This window comes from Megascapheus bottae, chromosome 15 (assembly GCF_031878675.1).
Source record: "Megascapheus bottae isolate mThoBot1 chromosome 15, mThoBot2.hap1, whole genome shotgun sequence".
Lineage (NCBI taxonomy): Eukaryota > Metazoa > Chordata > Mammalia > Rodentia > Geomyidae > Megascapheus > Megascapheus bottae.
In genome coordinates, this window is record NC_143523.1 from 31097726 (window position 1) to 31114131 (window position 16406).

Sequence of the window (16406 nt, forward strand, 5' to 3'; positions counted from 1 at the left end):
TTTCTGGCTTTTTTCTATGTATGTGATACCGAGGAATCGAAACCGGGTCTTCGTGCATGCTAGGCAAGCACTCTACCACCAGGCTAAACTCCCAGCCCAAATTTTACTTACTTTAATTAATTTTTTTTTTTTTTTTGGTCGGTCATGGGGCTTGAACTCTGGGCCTGGGTGTTGTCTGTGAGCTCTTCAGCTCAAGGCTACTGCTCTACCCCTTGAGTACAGCTCTACTTCTTGTTTTCTAGTGGAGATGAGTCTCATGGACTTTAGACTTCAGTGCCCGGTCTTGCTTTGAACTGTGATCCTTAGATCTAAGCCTCCTGAGTAGCTAGGATTACAGGCATGAACCACAGTACGTGGCTTTCCTCAATTTTCTTAATTTTGTAGAATATGCATTGTATTTTTGACTACATTTTTCCCCCTCCTTCATTCCTATAGCCCCTTCCCTTGACCCTTTCTCCCAAATTTCCAGTCTGTGAGTTAGCCTTTTGAAGCAATTAAATTGTTTTCTTTAGTGCCCGGGCTGGCTTTAAACCGTGATCCTCAGAACTCAGCCTCCTGAGTAGCTAGGATTACAGGCAAGAGCCACTGGGCCCAGCAGAAGTGGTATTTTGACATTAGATTCTAAAGTGAATTCTGAGATCCAAGAAACTAGTTAAATTTAAATAAATTATTTTCCTTGTTAAATGTCATAGTAAATATTTAAAACCTCTTTTTGTTACTTTCAAATAAATTAAAATGGGAAATTTTAAGATGAAAAAAATCCAAATTAGTGGTCAGGTGCTGGTGGTTCACTCCTGTAATCTTATCTACTCACAAGGCTGAGGTCTGAAGATCATGGTTCCAAGCCAGACCAGGCAGGAAAGTTTGTGAGATTCTTATATCTAGTAAAGTACTCAGAAAATGTGGGAAATGACATTGTGGCTCAAGGGGTAGAACACTAGCCTTAAACAGAGAGGCTCAAGGACAGAGCTGAGGGCCTAAGTTCAAGCCTCAGGACTAGTAAAGAAAAATATGTTTGTTTATGCATCCGATTTTCCTCCAGGTAATTTTTTTTTGCCAGTCCTGGGGCTTAAACTCAGGGCCTGAGCACTGTCCTTGGGCTAGAGCTCTACCACTTGAGCCACAGCACTACTTCTGGCTATTTTTTGGTGTATGTGGTACCAAGGAATTGAGCCCAGGGTGTCATAAGTGCTAGGCAAAGCACTGTAACACTAGCCCATGCTCCCAGCTGTGAGTGCAAAGTTTTAGGCTTCTCCAAAACACAAACATTTTTGTTTTGTTGAAATGGGTTATGAGAGTATCACATTCAATTTAAAAACTAGTTAAAATAATGACTAAATAAATAATTAATGAAATTAAATAATACAAATGCTGTACATTAAGGACTCGCTTATCACATTAAAATTATATATTATATAATATTAACATATTAACATTGTGACAACCATTTAAAGGATATAGAAAAGGTGCTACATTAGTATTATTTCTAGCTTCATTGAAGAGATAATGTGAAGGGTAGTAGAATCTAAGTTACATATACAGAAATGGAAGATGAAATAGTTCGGTGGATAAATGTGACACTCATATAAATGTCATTCAGATTAAGTGAGATATTGCCATCTCTGTTTAACTATCATAGCTACATATGCCAGAAGATATAAAAGTGTTGTGTATTTAATCTTCTGACATTAGTAGCTTTTCCAGTAATAGTGTTAGTGGCAGTTTGTAGGAGAATTGGAAAATCTCAATCTGCAAGGAAGTAGCTAAACTAGAAGTAGTTTATTCAAAACGAAAAATCAGTAATTTATAAAAGCATCGTATTCTAAAAGCATTAAGTACTTTTATGAAGTTATGGTGTGGACATTTTTCAATGAACATTTGTTCTACAAACCCTGAGAATTAATATGTGTACATGCATTTGCTACTGTAGTGGTACTGGTAACAATTGCTCCTAGTATACATTGTACATTCAGTCATGTGATGAAAATGATGAAATGTCATCATCTAAGCACCTGAAGTCATCCCTGTAAATTTTTTAGCTTTAGCATTAAATTGCCATTTTCTTTATTGTTCTTCAGGGCCATCCCCCAAAATGTAGAAGCTTCAAATTATTCTTGACATGTACATTTTAAGCATCTAAGTGAATTTAAATAAAACTTGCAAATAGTGCTTGAAAACGTTAACATATATTAGCAAAATTTATAGATTTATACTACAAAAATGATTAATAAAATAATAGAACATTAGGAAGATTTTAGTGTGTGCAGAATTGTTAATTGCTTCATAAGCCATGGTAAATATATTCTTAAAGGTAATAATAAAATGTTCATTTCCAGGTGTTCTTCTCTATGGGCCTCCAGGCTGTGGTAAAACCTTGATAGCCAAGGCTACAGCCAAAGAAGCAGGCTGTCGATTTATTAACCTTCAGCCTTCAACACTAACTGATAAGTGGTATGGAGAATCTCAAAAATTGGCTGCTGCTGTTTTCTCTCTTGCCATAAAGCTACAACCTTCCATCATCTTTATAGACGAAATAGGTATGTTTTCTATATGAGCATCTTTTAAATTTTTAATTAGTTCTACAAAAGCATTTTAATTCAACATGCCATTTTATGTATATAATGCATCCTGACAAGTGTCACCTTCCATCATTTATGGAAGTGTGAATTTTTTGGGGGGAGAGGGGGGGTGCAGCGGAGACCAGGCTTAAACTCCACTTGGATACTATAGTCTTTGTTTCTCTTCTCCATCTTGACATGAATGTAGTATTATTCAAGACACAAGTTATGAATTGTGTTTTAATTTTCCCAATAATTTACCAGGGATATTATGTCAGGATGGTATCTGAAAAGGCATAGATAACCTCTTTCTCTGCTTCCTTGTAATTCTTCGTAGAGCTGTCAGCTTTTCATTTCAGTGATTTTAAATTATATGCAGAGTAAATAAATTCATTACTAGTTCTAAAGTGAAGAACTTTTCCATTTTAGACTCGTTTCTACGAAACCGTTCAAGTTCTGACCACGAAGCTACTGCCATGATGAAGGCTCAATTCATGAGTCTCTGGGATGGATTGGATACCGATCACAGCTGCCAGGTATTTGAGCAAAATTTTCCTTAATCTTGTGTTGTTTTTGTTACCAGTACAGAATTTTGTGCAGTGCTTCCTATATTTGATAAAAACGTTTTTTGTTTTTTGATCATTTGCATACTTATCATTAAGTAATAAGGATTCGAAAATAGGGATTTTGTAAATTTTTATTCATTTTGATGATTGCCACCAAATTCAGAGGAAGAAATTCACGCTCACTGTGTAGTTGGTGCTCTGTGATGTGGACACCCTGGTGACAGTCCCATGCATTTGTCTCTTCACTCTGACCCCAACAGTAGTGGTTACCAAAAGAAATGCAATGTCCTTTGATCACTCACCCAATGACTGCTTCAGTCGCGGCACTGTTTGTAGATGTCTGCAGCTGGACCTTCAGCGTGCTTCCACATAATGAGGTCTCTGGAAATGTACTGTTGTGAAATAGTCCTTCACACACTTATTTTTTTTATCTTCAGCCCTTAGTCCAGTTAATTACATTTAAAGCTTGTCTGTTTTACATTTGGTGGGACATTTATTATTTTAACAAATTTTAGGAAGTTAATAGAAGTATGTTTGAGCCCTACATTTTTTTTTTTGTAATAGAACCAGTAACCCAAATACAGAATTGCATTGTGTTGTGGAACTAACATTGCTTAAGTTTGTATTTGTACTTAATTTTTTTCCTCCAGGTGGCAGGCTAGCTGACTGAAAATAATTCAGCTCTGAGGTTCTTGCATATCATTAATGGAAAGAATAGAAAGACTGAATAGTTAAGGGACAGTGTTCAGGCCCAGAGTTCAAGCCCCACAAGCAAAAAACAAACAAACAAAAAAACAAAAAAAAACCCAAAGAATAGAAAGAGTATAAGATTTGGTGGATATTTTAACCTGTTGTGGAGTTCTGCTTTAAAATCTAAATAAGGTATTATTAGAGAAATATGTTTCTATATAATAATAAATCAAGGCCTGAGACTGTGACTGAGTGGTAGAGTGCTTGCCTAGCTTACATGAAGCCCTGAGAGTTTGATTCTTCAATACCGTATAAACCAAAAAAGCTGACAGTGGCACTGTGGCTCAATTGGTAGAGTGCTAGCTTGAGCAAAAGAAGCTCAGGGACAGGTCCCAGGTGCTGGGTTCAAGCCCTAGCCCTGGCAAAAATAAATAATAAATCAATTTCATTTGGGATAGCAAATATTGATGTTGTTAGGTTAAACTCAAGTTATTGAGGTCTTTTTCAAATATACTTTTGACTAACTTTGTTTTCATTTGGGCTGATATAAAATTAATAGTTATGTTTTTGTTTTGTTTTGTTTTGTTTTCCCAGTGCTGGGATTGATCCTAGGGCCTCACCTATGTTAGAAAAGCACTCTGTACTGAGCTATACTCATAGCTCCCTACCCAGCATTTTGATATTTAATTTTATTCTCTTGCTTTTGTTTAAAGTAGCATCACTCAAGGTTTTACTTAAAACAGAGGATAACATCTTTCATGCTGTGATAGTGCAGTGAGAGGCTGGCTTGGAATCTTACAATAAGGATCTTTAAACACTTAAGGAAAAATGATTCTTTCCAAAATATTGTTAAAAGAGTTGAAGAGGGGGCCGGGAGTTTGGCCTAGTGGTTAAAGTGTTTGCCTAGCATGCACGAAGACCCGGGTTCGATTCCTCGGTACCACATACATAGAAAAAAGCTGGAAGTGGTGCTGAGGCTCAAGTGGTAGAGCTCTAGCCTTGAGAAAGTCCAAGGACAGTGCTCAGACCCTGAGCTCAAGCCCAGGACTGGCAAAAAAAAAAAAAAAAAAAAAAAAGAGTCAAAAAAAAAAAAAAAAGATTTGAAGGGTTTCTCTAATTCCCTAAACCTCCCATATTGTATTTATTGAATAACTATATTTTGTGAAATACATTTTTTACTAAGTTGTTTAAAGAGGTGTCAATTCCATAAGTCATATTAGAAATACAATTTTTAAGTCCTTTTAGTTATTGGACAACTAATAATTACATTTTGTAAAATACAGTAGTCTTTTCCTTAAAAGACTACTAGGAATATGTGATAGGGTGCTTTCCTAGCATGTGTGAAACCTTGGGTTCAATTCTTACTGCCAAATATAAAAATTCTCACGTTCTTTTGTAATAGTACTTGCAGCTAAACAATATATACTTTAATTACTAGAAATTCCAGTAATACACATTAATAGAAATTTGGATTTGCTATTACTAACAAATCTGGTTAGGATTAACTTCTGTATTATGTATAAATATTTGAGTAATAGTAGAATAAAATCAGATTTCGTAAAGGATTTTGTTTAAAAGCCATATCCTTTTCTTTATCTTTTATGCCTTAGTAGCAGTAACATCAAGGAATATTATTAGGGTGTTTAATATCTTGTGTTATTGGTGTGTTTAATACCTTGTGTTGTCTTTGTATATTTAGGTCATAGTGATGGGTGCCACCAATCGCCCTCAAGACCTTGACTCGGCTATAATGAGAAGAATGCCTACAAGATTTCATATTAACCAGCCTGTAGGTGGTCTTAATTTTATTATATGGCTTTTTAACAGGTCTTTATCTGTGATTTTTAGTGAGGAAATGTTTTGTTACATAGGAGTCATTTGTGGTGGGCAGGAAAGGAATCGGGTAGGGAATCTCACCAATTGCTTCTTTATCCTTTTTACTTTCTTTGGTTTTCCCTCTCCCTCCCCTTCTTTCCCACTTACACTCCCTCCCTCCCTCCCTCTCTTCCCCCCTCTCTTTCCCTCCTTTCCCTTTCCTTGTCTCCCTCCCCCGCTATGGTTAGTGTTTGTATTTCTCTTCTAATAATATAATTACCGCAAATTTGCCTAGACATATGAGCAATGTACTTTAGGAGGATAGTAAGAAAATTTATATTATAAATTTGGATTTTCATAGAATAAAAGTTGGTGACAAAGGTCAAAGGATTGTTTTGCTCCAAAGGCTTCACACAAGGAGCAGCTGGGGTATATTTGAATAATTATTGGCAAATGTATTCTATGTTTTCCCTTTGATTGGGTAGTGATTCCAGATATTGAGGTACTTCACATTAAAATTAAGAATGAGACTGAACTGTCCCTTCTTTCTAGCATTTTTAAAGCTACTCAGCCTCCTGAGAGGTTAGGGTTAGGGGCATGAGCCATTCTAAGCTTGTAAAATTATTATGATAAACTATGAAAACATTTGGTTTCTCTGATGATATTTACATATTTACTTGCTCCATTTGAAAAGTACTGCATAAATTAGTGAAGAGATGGTTTAAATTAATATGATACTATACATTGTATTTAGTATAATTCTTATTGAGCATTAGTATGTGTCACTATGTGTACTGGAGAATGGAACATGCCTTTTTTTCTCCTAGAAGAACTATGTTGTGGGAGAAGACAGCCACATATAAATAATGTAAAATATGGTGTACAGATGTATGTTTTAAAAAGCCGTGAGAAGCTGAAAGAATGTAAACTCATATTCCATCTATGGAGAAGTAGAAATTATTTACAGGATCAAGTTGGGCCTTGAAGGCTGGTAGGAATTGGACAAATGGGACAAGCGGGAACTTTCTGCCACTGTAAACAGAGGCAAGAAGGGGTGAGTCCGCTCAGTTCAGTGAGTTAGCTTAGGAACAGTCCATTAGAACCCCAAGGGGAATGGGGGAATGGGGTGGTGACACTGGAAAGTCAAGTGCTGCCATGTTTAGATGAGCTTTATATAGGGATTTGTTGTGTTGTTTTTTTTAAGCATGAGGTTAGAATATTTTAGAGAAAAGTAGTTTAGGGGCCGGGAGTTTGGCCTAGTGGTTAAAGTGCTTGTCTAGCATGCATGAAGACCCGGGTTCGAGTCCTCGGTACCACATACATAGAAAAAAGTCGGAAGTGGTGCTGAAGCTCAAGTGGTAGAGCTCTAGCCTTGAGAAAGTCCAAGGACAGTGCTCAGGCCCTGAGCTCAAGCCCAGGACTGGCAAAAAAAAAAAAAAAGAAAAGAAAAGAAAAGTAGTTTACTTCAGTAATTCTCAGCACCAGGATTAGTGGTCTTTTATCAGTAGTTAGTTGTAAGCCTATAAACAGCCAAGATTTTTTTTTTAAATCAGTCATGGGGCTTGATCTCTATGCCTGAGCACTGTCCATGAGCTCTTCATCTCAAGGCTACTGCCCTTGAGCCACAACACCATTTCTAGTTTTCTAACGGTTAATTGAAGATCAGATTCTCATGGACTTTTAATGGGCTGGCTTTGAACTGCAATCCTCAGATCTCAGCTTCCTGAGTAGCCAAGGATTACAGGCATGAGCCACTGTGGCCCGCTACAACCAAGGTTTTTGATGTACAAGTAGTATAGAACCCAGGATATAACATAGGATGTGTAGTATTTATTAAAGTTGTAAGTTTAATATGGTGTGCACTATTAGCTGTGAATAGAGTTCATCAAGGTCATTAAAAACTGTCTACTGTTAATATGTTACAGGGTCATTTTCTTGTGTAATTGCAGTGTTAAAGTGTATTATTGACTCCTCTCCAAACCAAGTGTTTACTAATTATAAGAGTAATTACTGATAATCATATAGCATATCAAATAAACATTCCTGCATAGCATAGTTGAGTTATAGAAACAAACATTCCTGCATAGCATAGTTGAGTTATAGAAACAGCAGAGTGTGGCTTTGTTTTTTATGTATTTGACCTGGTACTTGCAACCATCTCTTTTTAGAATTTAGCCATGACAATTAAAAAAGCCATCTACATTTATTTAGTCTATCTGTAAGGTACTGTATAAAGGAGTTAAGCATAGTTCCTGTTTTAACTAAAGTTTGCTAATAAATATTAGTGAATATGGAGGATGCACGTTGAAATAAAGAACTGAGGGATATGTCTCTTAGCTTACTGGTTTAAAAAAAAATCTTAGTTTTGATGGAGTCTCATTAAGTTTGGTAAATAAAGGAAAAAAATGAAAATCACAGAGCTATATGGAAAGACATAATCTTAGAAATTCTTTCATTCACTCAAATATTAAAGATATTTCTTAGTCATTGTGCTATGCTCCAAAGATGCAGATTAAAAAATACAAATCTTGGGGCCTGGAGTTTGGCCTAGTAGTAGAGTGCTTGCCTAGCATGCACGAAGACCCGGATTCGATTCCTTGTACCACATACTTAGAAAAAGCCAGAAGTGGTGCTGAGGCTCAAGTGGTAGATCTCTAGCCTTGAGAAAGTCCAAGGACAGTGCTCAGGCCCCGAGCTTAAGCCCAGGACTGGCAAAAACAAAACAAAACAAAACAAATCTTTAGGACAATCACTAATGGTTATAAATTCTCAGATTGAGACCTTATTTGACTTCAATCACAATTTCTCTCCTTATAGGTATTATGTATTTTTTATTTATTTATTTATTTATTTATTTTTTTGCCAGTCCTGGGCTTGAGGTCAGGGCCTGAGCACTGTCCTTGGACTTTCTCAAGGCTAGAGCTCTGCCACTTGAGCCTCAGCACCACTTCTGGCTTTTTTCTATGTATGTGGTACCGAGGAATTGAACCCGGGTCTTCATGCATGCTAGGCAAGCACTTTAACCACTAGGCCAAACTCCCGGCCCCAGGTATTATGTATTATATATATTTCTCCTATAGGTATTATCTGATAGTTCACAAGTGGTGAACAAGAAAAACTAAGTCATGCTGTCTGATTTTCTGTCTATGTCTATCAATTATTTATGCTGACTGGAAATTGTCCTGTTTTTAGGCTCTGAAACAAAGAGAAGCAATCTTGAAGCTCATCTTAAAAAATGAAAATGTAAGTAGAGAATTAAGATTTTCCTCATCTTGAATGTATTTATATTATAAAGTCATGATAGGAAAAATGTAGCTTTGAACTTGAACTAAATTGCTAATAAAACCATTCATGAAATTCAGTACCTTGTAGTTAAAAATCTTCTATAAGGTAGAGGGGAGTGAGTAAGAGTGTGTGTGTGTGTGTGTGTGTGTGTGTGTGTGTGAGAGAGAGAGAGAGAGAGAGAGACAGAGACAGAGACAGAAAGAGAGAGAATGAGGAATATGAGTGTGTGTGTGTGTGTGTGTGTGTGTGTGTGTGTCGGGGGAAGTGTGCATGCATTGCTGTCTGTCTCTCCTGGGGCTTGAACTCAGGTCCTGCATGCTGTCCGTTGGCATTTTTATTGAAGGCTAGTGCTCTGCCACTTGAGCCATAGCTGCATTTCTGACTTTTTTGGTAGTCAATTGAAGATCTTCAGAATTCAACCTCCTGAGTAGCTGGGATTACAGGTACGAGCTACTGGCTCCCAGCAAGGTTTTTTTTCTTTTTTCATAGTACTATATTCACATGGTTCAAACTAACCACCCTCAAACTAACAATAATAACAAATAAACAACTTCTAGAAATGGTGAAAGATTTTTTTTTTTTGCCAGTCCAGGGCTAGAACTGTGGGGAACTGTCCCTGCTCAAAGCTAGTGCTCTACCAATTGAGCCACAAGGCTTTTTTCTTGTTCTGGCTGGCTCAGATCCTCAGATCTCAGCTTCCTGAGTAGCTAGGATTACAGTCTGAGCCATCAGTACCCAGTCTGAAAGTACTTTTTAAAAATATTTCTCTTCCTGTTCTTTTATAATATGTTAACTTTCTTTCATTTTAAGTTCAGTATTTGGAAATAGCCTTTGAATAGTACATTTTGCATTGTTTTATAAGCATATCCATTTTTGTTTAAGGTGGATAGACATGTTGATCTGCTAGAAGTTGCCCAGGAAACTGATGGGTTTTCAGGAAGTGACCTAAAAGAGATGTGTCGAGATGCTGCCCTCCTCTGCGTTAGGGAATATGTGAATTCTACATCAGAAGAAAGGTATGTGTATTTAGGTTTGACTTCTAGTATTTGGCAATCTTTTTAGAACTTTAAATTTTTGTTATTGTCTTGTTTGTGGAACACAGAATAAATTTGATTTTGCAACACCTCCCCTTCCTTGTTTGATATTTAAGGAGGTTTCTGAAGGGAGGGAGTGCTACAGTAAGTGTAAGGCCTCTAGGGCACCTCAGAGTCATTTAGTACATGATGTAGCACACTCATATGCTTCTCATATATATGCCTCTTATCTGCCCTGGGCCATCTGTTTGTCTTTGTATTTTTATATGGCTTTTGAATGGTATTGCACATACTCTTGACAGAAAAACAATATTCCCTAGCCCTGTAAGAATGAAGGAGGTAACCATGTAGAGGGGTGTAGAAAACTAGGCTTGTCCTCTTCGTTAGGAAAACAAGCTTCTCTAGCATCTCTAGATTTCTTCTGTGCTTTAAAATTCTGTTACGTATGGAAATGAATGTCTGCCTCCTAGGCATTTCACCTACAAAGAAAGGGTTGTAAAAGTGCTAAGGACTTCATATTTAGCAGACAAGCCAATGATCACATCAGCAAACTACTTGAAGCTAAAGTGTGGTGAGCTTGAGAAATAAACATTATACCATCTTTACTCCAGCGGAAAATGTTAAAGCACTAGAATAGAGCTTTGTCCTTTAAGGAAGTTTCTTTTTTTTTTTTTTTTTTTTTTGCCAGTCCTGGGCTTGGGCTCAGGGCCTGAGCACTGTCCCTGGATTTTCTCAAGGCTAGAGCTCTACCACTTGAGCCACAGCACCACTTCTGGCTTTTTGCTATGTATGTGGTACCGAGGAATTGAACCCAGGTCTTCGTGCATGCTAGGCAAGCACTCTACCACTAGGCCAAACTCCCGGCCCCTAAGGAAGTTTCTTAAAAGCCCACTTTCCCTGAACCTGTAACATATTGTGATTATTTTTCAGAATATCTAACAAAGAACCTCTGTGACTTACAAAACCACTATACTTCAGAGTATTGTGTTAAATGAGTTAAACTGTTGCTTCTTTCTCCTTCTCCCTAAGCTTCTTGAAGTTTCTTTCCAGATGACCCGAAATTATGTATGTATGTATGTATGTATGTATGTATGTATGTATGTATGTATGTATGTATGTATGTTGGTTGGTTGTGGGACTTGAACTCTGGATCTGGGCTCTGTTCCTGAGCATTTCAGCTCAAGACTACTGCCCCACCCCTTGAGTCACAGTACCACTTTTGGAGATGAGTCTCCTGTGCTGGCTTTGAACCACCATCCTCAGATCTCAGCTTCCTGAGTAGCTAGGATTATAGGCCTGAGCCACCTCACAACTTTTTTTTATAGAAAGGTGTTCTTGAAAGCACGTACATTGGTTTCTGAGTTTCATGTCAAGTAGTAACTATATATGCATTTGTTCAGGACTCATCCCCAGTCCCCACATCGACAGTGTCATTTCTTTGTTTGTTTGCAGATTAATTCGGCTACTGCAGCCAAATATCTTCCTTCCAAAAATCTTCATTTTGTTTGCTTTTCTTCCTTACTTCCTTCCCTTCCTTCATTCCCCTCCCTCCCTTTTTCCCTCTCTGTCTCTCTTTCCTCTTTTTCTCCCTTCTTCGATTCTGTACAGCAGCCTCACTGTATGACCCATATGGCCTTGAACTTGTGATCCTCCCATCGCAGACTCCCAAGTGTAGGGATTACTGTGGTGTGCAGCATGATATCCAGACCCAAAGATCTTTACTCTTGGAATAAAAACTAACCAGTATATAAAGTTTGCTTAGATAAATCAATGAAGAACTTGTTTTTCTGCTGCCTTCTATCCTTGGAAATGTTGTATTTCAATATGAAAAGTCGAGCTAATCTCTTAAATGTCTAAATTTCATGGGAGGTATAATTATTTATTTATTTATTTATTTTTCTCGTGGGTCATGGGGCCTGAACTCTAGGCCTGGCTGCTGTCCCTGAGCTGTTCAGCTCAAGGCTACTGCCCTACCCTTATAAGAGTCAAGCCCCACTTCCTGTTTTCTAGAGGTTAATTGGAGATGAGAGTCTCAGATCTTTTTGCCTGGGCCGGCTTTGAACTTGATCTTCAGATCTCAGCCTCCTGAGTAGCTAGGATTACAGATGTGAGCCACTCTGTGCCCAGCTTAATACATTTTTTTTTTCGTGATTGAAACGGGGAGTACTTGGATTTTTGAAAATTAAAAGTAGGGGCCTAGTGATAGAGTGCTTGCCTAGCATGCACGAAGACCCGGGATTGATTCCTCAGTACCACTTACACAGAAAATGCCAGAAGTGGTGCAGTAGCTCAAGTGGTAGAATGCTAGCTTTGAGGAAAGCCCAAGGACAGTGCTCAGGCCCTGAGTCCAAGCCCCAGGACTGGTAAAAGAAAAAAAATTAAAGTGATGAATTTTACTTCCAATTTGTAAAAAGCTCAATGTGCATGCGTGTTTGCCTAGGAATGCATAGTTCAAAGGAGTAAAGTTTTATTTCTTGATGGATTTCTTCTATACTTGTTCTGGTAAACTGACATACCTTTATATTGTGTAAAATTTTCATCTCTGGTAATGTTCTTTGCTTATATTTTTGCTCTAAAGTATTTGATTTTTTAGCTAACTATGTGACTTTCATGTTTTTTGTTTGTTTTATACATCAATGCTTTTAACATTTTTGTTATTTTATTTATTTTGTTATTTTATTTTGTTATTCACTTGTTCATGTCTTGGGAGGCAGATTTGGGTGGATTGTGGTTTGAGGCCAGCCAGTGGGGAGAGGGAAGGTTAGCAAGCACCCATCTTACGCTGTGTGTGGTGGTACATATTTGTGATCCAGGTTCTCAGGGAGGCATAAGTAGGAAGATTGTGGGTCCCAGGCCACTCTAGAAAAAAAGTTGAGGTCCTATCTAGAAAAATAAGTAAAGAAAAAAAGGACAAAGCTATGACTCAAATATATAGTGCCTGCCTAATAATTGTTAGACCCAAACTTCAGCACCACAACAAAGAAACAAAAACCTTCTTATAACTTGTATATGCAGAGGTAATTCCAAGGAGAATTGTACCAGTTGTGTACTTCTTTGGAATCTTGACTAGGAAGAGACCTTATTATTAAACTTTGGTTTAGTTGTACCATATTTTTTGATGTTTGATATGTGTATGTATGTGTGTGTGTGTGCACATGTATGCATGCCAGAACTGCCCTGGCAGTGAAGTCTGAACCACAGATTTTAGACTTCAGCTTCCTGAGAAGCTCAATTATAGATCTGAGCCACCTGTGCCTGGCTTACCAACCATACGTCTTTTTTAACTTTTGGGAACTATTTTAGGGAGGTGTATTTCTAAGTTATTTGACAGTTTGGTGGTTTTGTTTGTGTTCCAGTCACGATGAAGATGAAATCCGGCCTGTGCAACAGCAGGACCTGCATCGGGCAATTGAAAAGATGAAGAAATCAAAGGATGCAGCATTTCAGAATGTTTTAACTCATGTTTGTTTAGACTAAGAGTAAAGGTCATTTGTACAGTTCAGTGATTTAATTTGGTGTGTCCTCTCATCAGTTCATGGAAAGAGTGCTCATAGAACAGTGAGGGAGTCAATATATATGGTTTTATACTAAGTTATTGAGATATAGCTATAAAAGCGGTATTATTATTTGTCAAAAATCATGAGGAGGAACAATTTAACCCAGCCTGAGAATGGGTGCTTGTGTTTGACCTCTTTAGCCATATGTTGTTATAGCCTTATAGCATCTGAGCTGGTCTTAAGTCATGAGTCGTTGAGTACTTAGTGAGCAGTGAGAGTGTGTTAGGTGCTGGTTCCTAGACCTGTGAGCATGTTGTGTGAGTGTGTATGGATGTCTGTATAGTAAATGTATATATCCACACATTTTTTTATTGACATTCTGTAGATATGTTTGAATATAGAAACTTTTTTTTTTACCCCAGTTACTGAATCCAGAAATACCAAGTAGTGATCGCACACCAAGTGTTAAGGTTGTGTCTCACTGGTACTGTGATTCAGCCATTTCCAGTTGTCATTTGTTTTAGGCCTCTTAAGTTTCTGTCTGCTGTTGATTAGCCACAGCTGCATATATACATGAGGTGCAAATTACAGTGGTTGTTAGGATAATGAAATAAAATTACTTGCTCAGTGATCAGCCTGGAATGGTTGTTAGACAGACCAGTTTCACCTCTTTCTGCTAGCACGTTAAGGAGACTTTTTTTGAATGTTTTACATTGACTTATGTTAGGGTGGAGCCTTTCAAAAGAATGGGTTGGAAAGACCTCAGTGCCCCTCAGTACATGTCTGTATATGATCTTCCTCTCTTTTAGAGTAACAGTTCTGTTTTAACCATGTGGGTTTTTTTTAATGTTATTTAAAAGTTACATGTTCTTTAATTATGGTCAAATATAATTTGGTCTCCAGAAATGAAATGATAGTTTAAAACAAGTAGCCATTACTAAATGTACTTAAAAAGATTCATTTTATAACTAAATGGGTTTTTTGTTGTTGTTTGTTTTCACTCACTGTGGCCTCATTAAGTACAAATGGACACATCAGAATCCCCATGATGTTATCTGTGGTAGTCATTCCCTGCTGCCTGGACTACATAGGAAACATTTTGTTATTATTCAAAATTCTACTAACCCGAATTCTGTCACAAGCACCCCAGCACGCAGCAGGAAGAAGAGCACAACAGACCTGAAGCTGCCTTCTCAATCATCCAAGATTCAGTGATCTTTCAGATGCTTCTGTTTCTTTACTCTTGAGCTACTCTCTCCCAAGAACCCACTGAGTAGTTTCCTCCTCCATTCTGACTTGGTCGGGAGTGTGTTTAGCACCCTCTGCCACAAGAAGGCAGTCACTGCTGATTGTGAAAGCAATGGAAAAAAAGTATGCCAAATACAAGAACCAAAAATTTCAAAATGTGTCCCATTTTTAATAACTTATTATTTTGTAATGTGTAATAAAGGGGTCCCTCTTACTTAATCCTTGATTGAGCTTCTTGAGCTTCCTACATTATTTTAAATATAGAGGGTCTTGTTTGTAAAACTTGTGTTTAGGAAGGTTTTATCTTGCAATGAAGATTTCAGATAAATTTTTAAAACATATATGTTAGTAGCTAATCATTATCTTGTTGATTTGCTTTTGTTTTAATTTTTCCCCCATCGGGACATGGCTCCTCTGAGTTTATTTCTGTTAATTACATCATAAAACAAAATTAGAACATATAGGAGAACAATTTCTATATTTACCTGTAAAAATCGTTTCTGTTACAGCGTTTTAAAGCAAAGGGAATTCTCTACTGTCACTTTGGATTGTTTTCTATAACCCCCTCCCACCCTCAAGAACTGAAAGTATGGATTGGGAGTACAATAACCAGAACAGCTAATGAAGCCTAAGTTCAGTCACCATTTGGGAACTGTGTGGCCTAAGGGACTGGCCCCGGAAGAGTCGAGAAACAAGCTGCAACTCCCATCAATGTGTTCCAAGTTAGGCCAAATAGCTGGGGTGGGAGGAGGAGAACAGTACCTGAGTCCCCACTAGAGCTACAGAACCATTTCTGGCTTTTTCTATGTGGTATAGAGGAATTCATGCATGCTAGGCAAGCACTCTACCCCTAGGCCAAACTCCCGACCCAAAATCAGGAAATTCTTAAGGGAGAAAAAGTGCCTGCATAAGCCTAGGAAAGACTGCAAAAGATTCTCTTATCAAAGGTTATTTCATAGCAATAGGAAAGATAATCATTTATTATAGAAAGGGATAAACTAGTCAAGCCATTTTAGAGGCTCAAGTTAGGGTTTCCTATGTTGTTGTTTCTAGTGCTATATATTAAAAAAGAGAAAAAGTAGCTGGGCACCGGTGGCTCATGCCTATAGCCCTAGCTACTTAAGGAGGCTGGGATCTGAGGATCAGGGTTCGAAGGCAGCCTAAGCAAGAAAGTGTGAGACTCCGGTCAACCACCAGAAAACCAGAAGAGGCTCAGAGTGGTAGAGTGCTAGCCTTGAGCAAAAAAGCTTAGGGACAGCACCCAGGCCCTGAGTTCAAGCCCCATGATTGACAAAAAAAGAAAAACTACTTGGGGTAAGAATCTAAGAATTAGGCAAAATCGGATGTGAGCGGCACTGTCTGAGATCTAAATACAGTGTATTTTGAGTTGAACAGTTATTTGGGGGTAGCGTAAAAGATTTATGTATTTATTTTGTTGGTAATGGGGCTTGAATTCTGGGCCTTGAGCTCTTCAGCTCAAGCCTATCATTCTCCACTTCTGGTTTTCTGGTGGTTAACTGGAAATAAGAGTCTCACAGACCTTAGTGCCTGGGCTGGCTTTGAACTGTGATCCTAAGATCTCAGCCTCCTGAATGGCTAGAATTATAGGCATATAGGTGTGAGTGACCGCCCAGCTTTAAAAAAAGAAAAAAAGATTTTCTTAGTTCATGGGGCAAGACAGAAGAGGATACTTTCCCATCTCTGCCTAGGGTG

At 37.9% G+C, this 16406-nt stretch overlaps 1 protein-coding gene across 4 annotated transcripts in view; it reads left to right on the forward strand.

Annotated features, from left to right (window-relative positions):
• Positions 1 to 14912, forward strand: part of Atad1 (ATPase family AAA domain containing 1) — a 34639-nt gene extending 19727 nt beyond the window's left edge. For all 4 annotated transcript variants that reach the window (XM_090346323.1, XM_090346321.1, XM_090346324.1 and 1 more), the window contains 6 exons: positions 2337 to 2537; positions 2988 to 3094; positions 5514 to 5603; positions 8822 to 8872; positions 9797 to 9930; positions 13305 to 14912. In XM_090346323.1, coding sequence (XP_090202449.1) covers positions 2337 to 2537; positions 2988 to 3094; positions 5514 to 5603; positions 8822 to 8872; positions 9797 to 9930; positions 13305 to 13425 — 704 coding nt within the window. In that variant the 3' untranslated portion in view covers positions 13426 to 14912. The remainder of the gene's footprint in view (positions 1 to 2336; positions 2538 to 2987; positions 3095 to 5513; positions 5604 to 8821; positions 8873 to 9796; positions 9931 to 13304) is intronic.
• The last annotated feature ends 1494 nt before the right edge of the window (positions 14913 to 16406 follow it).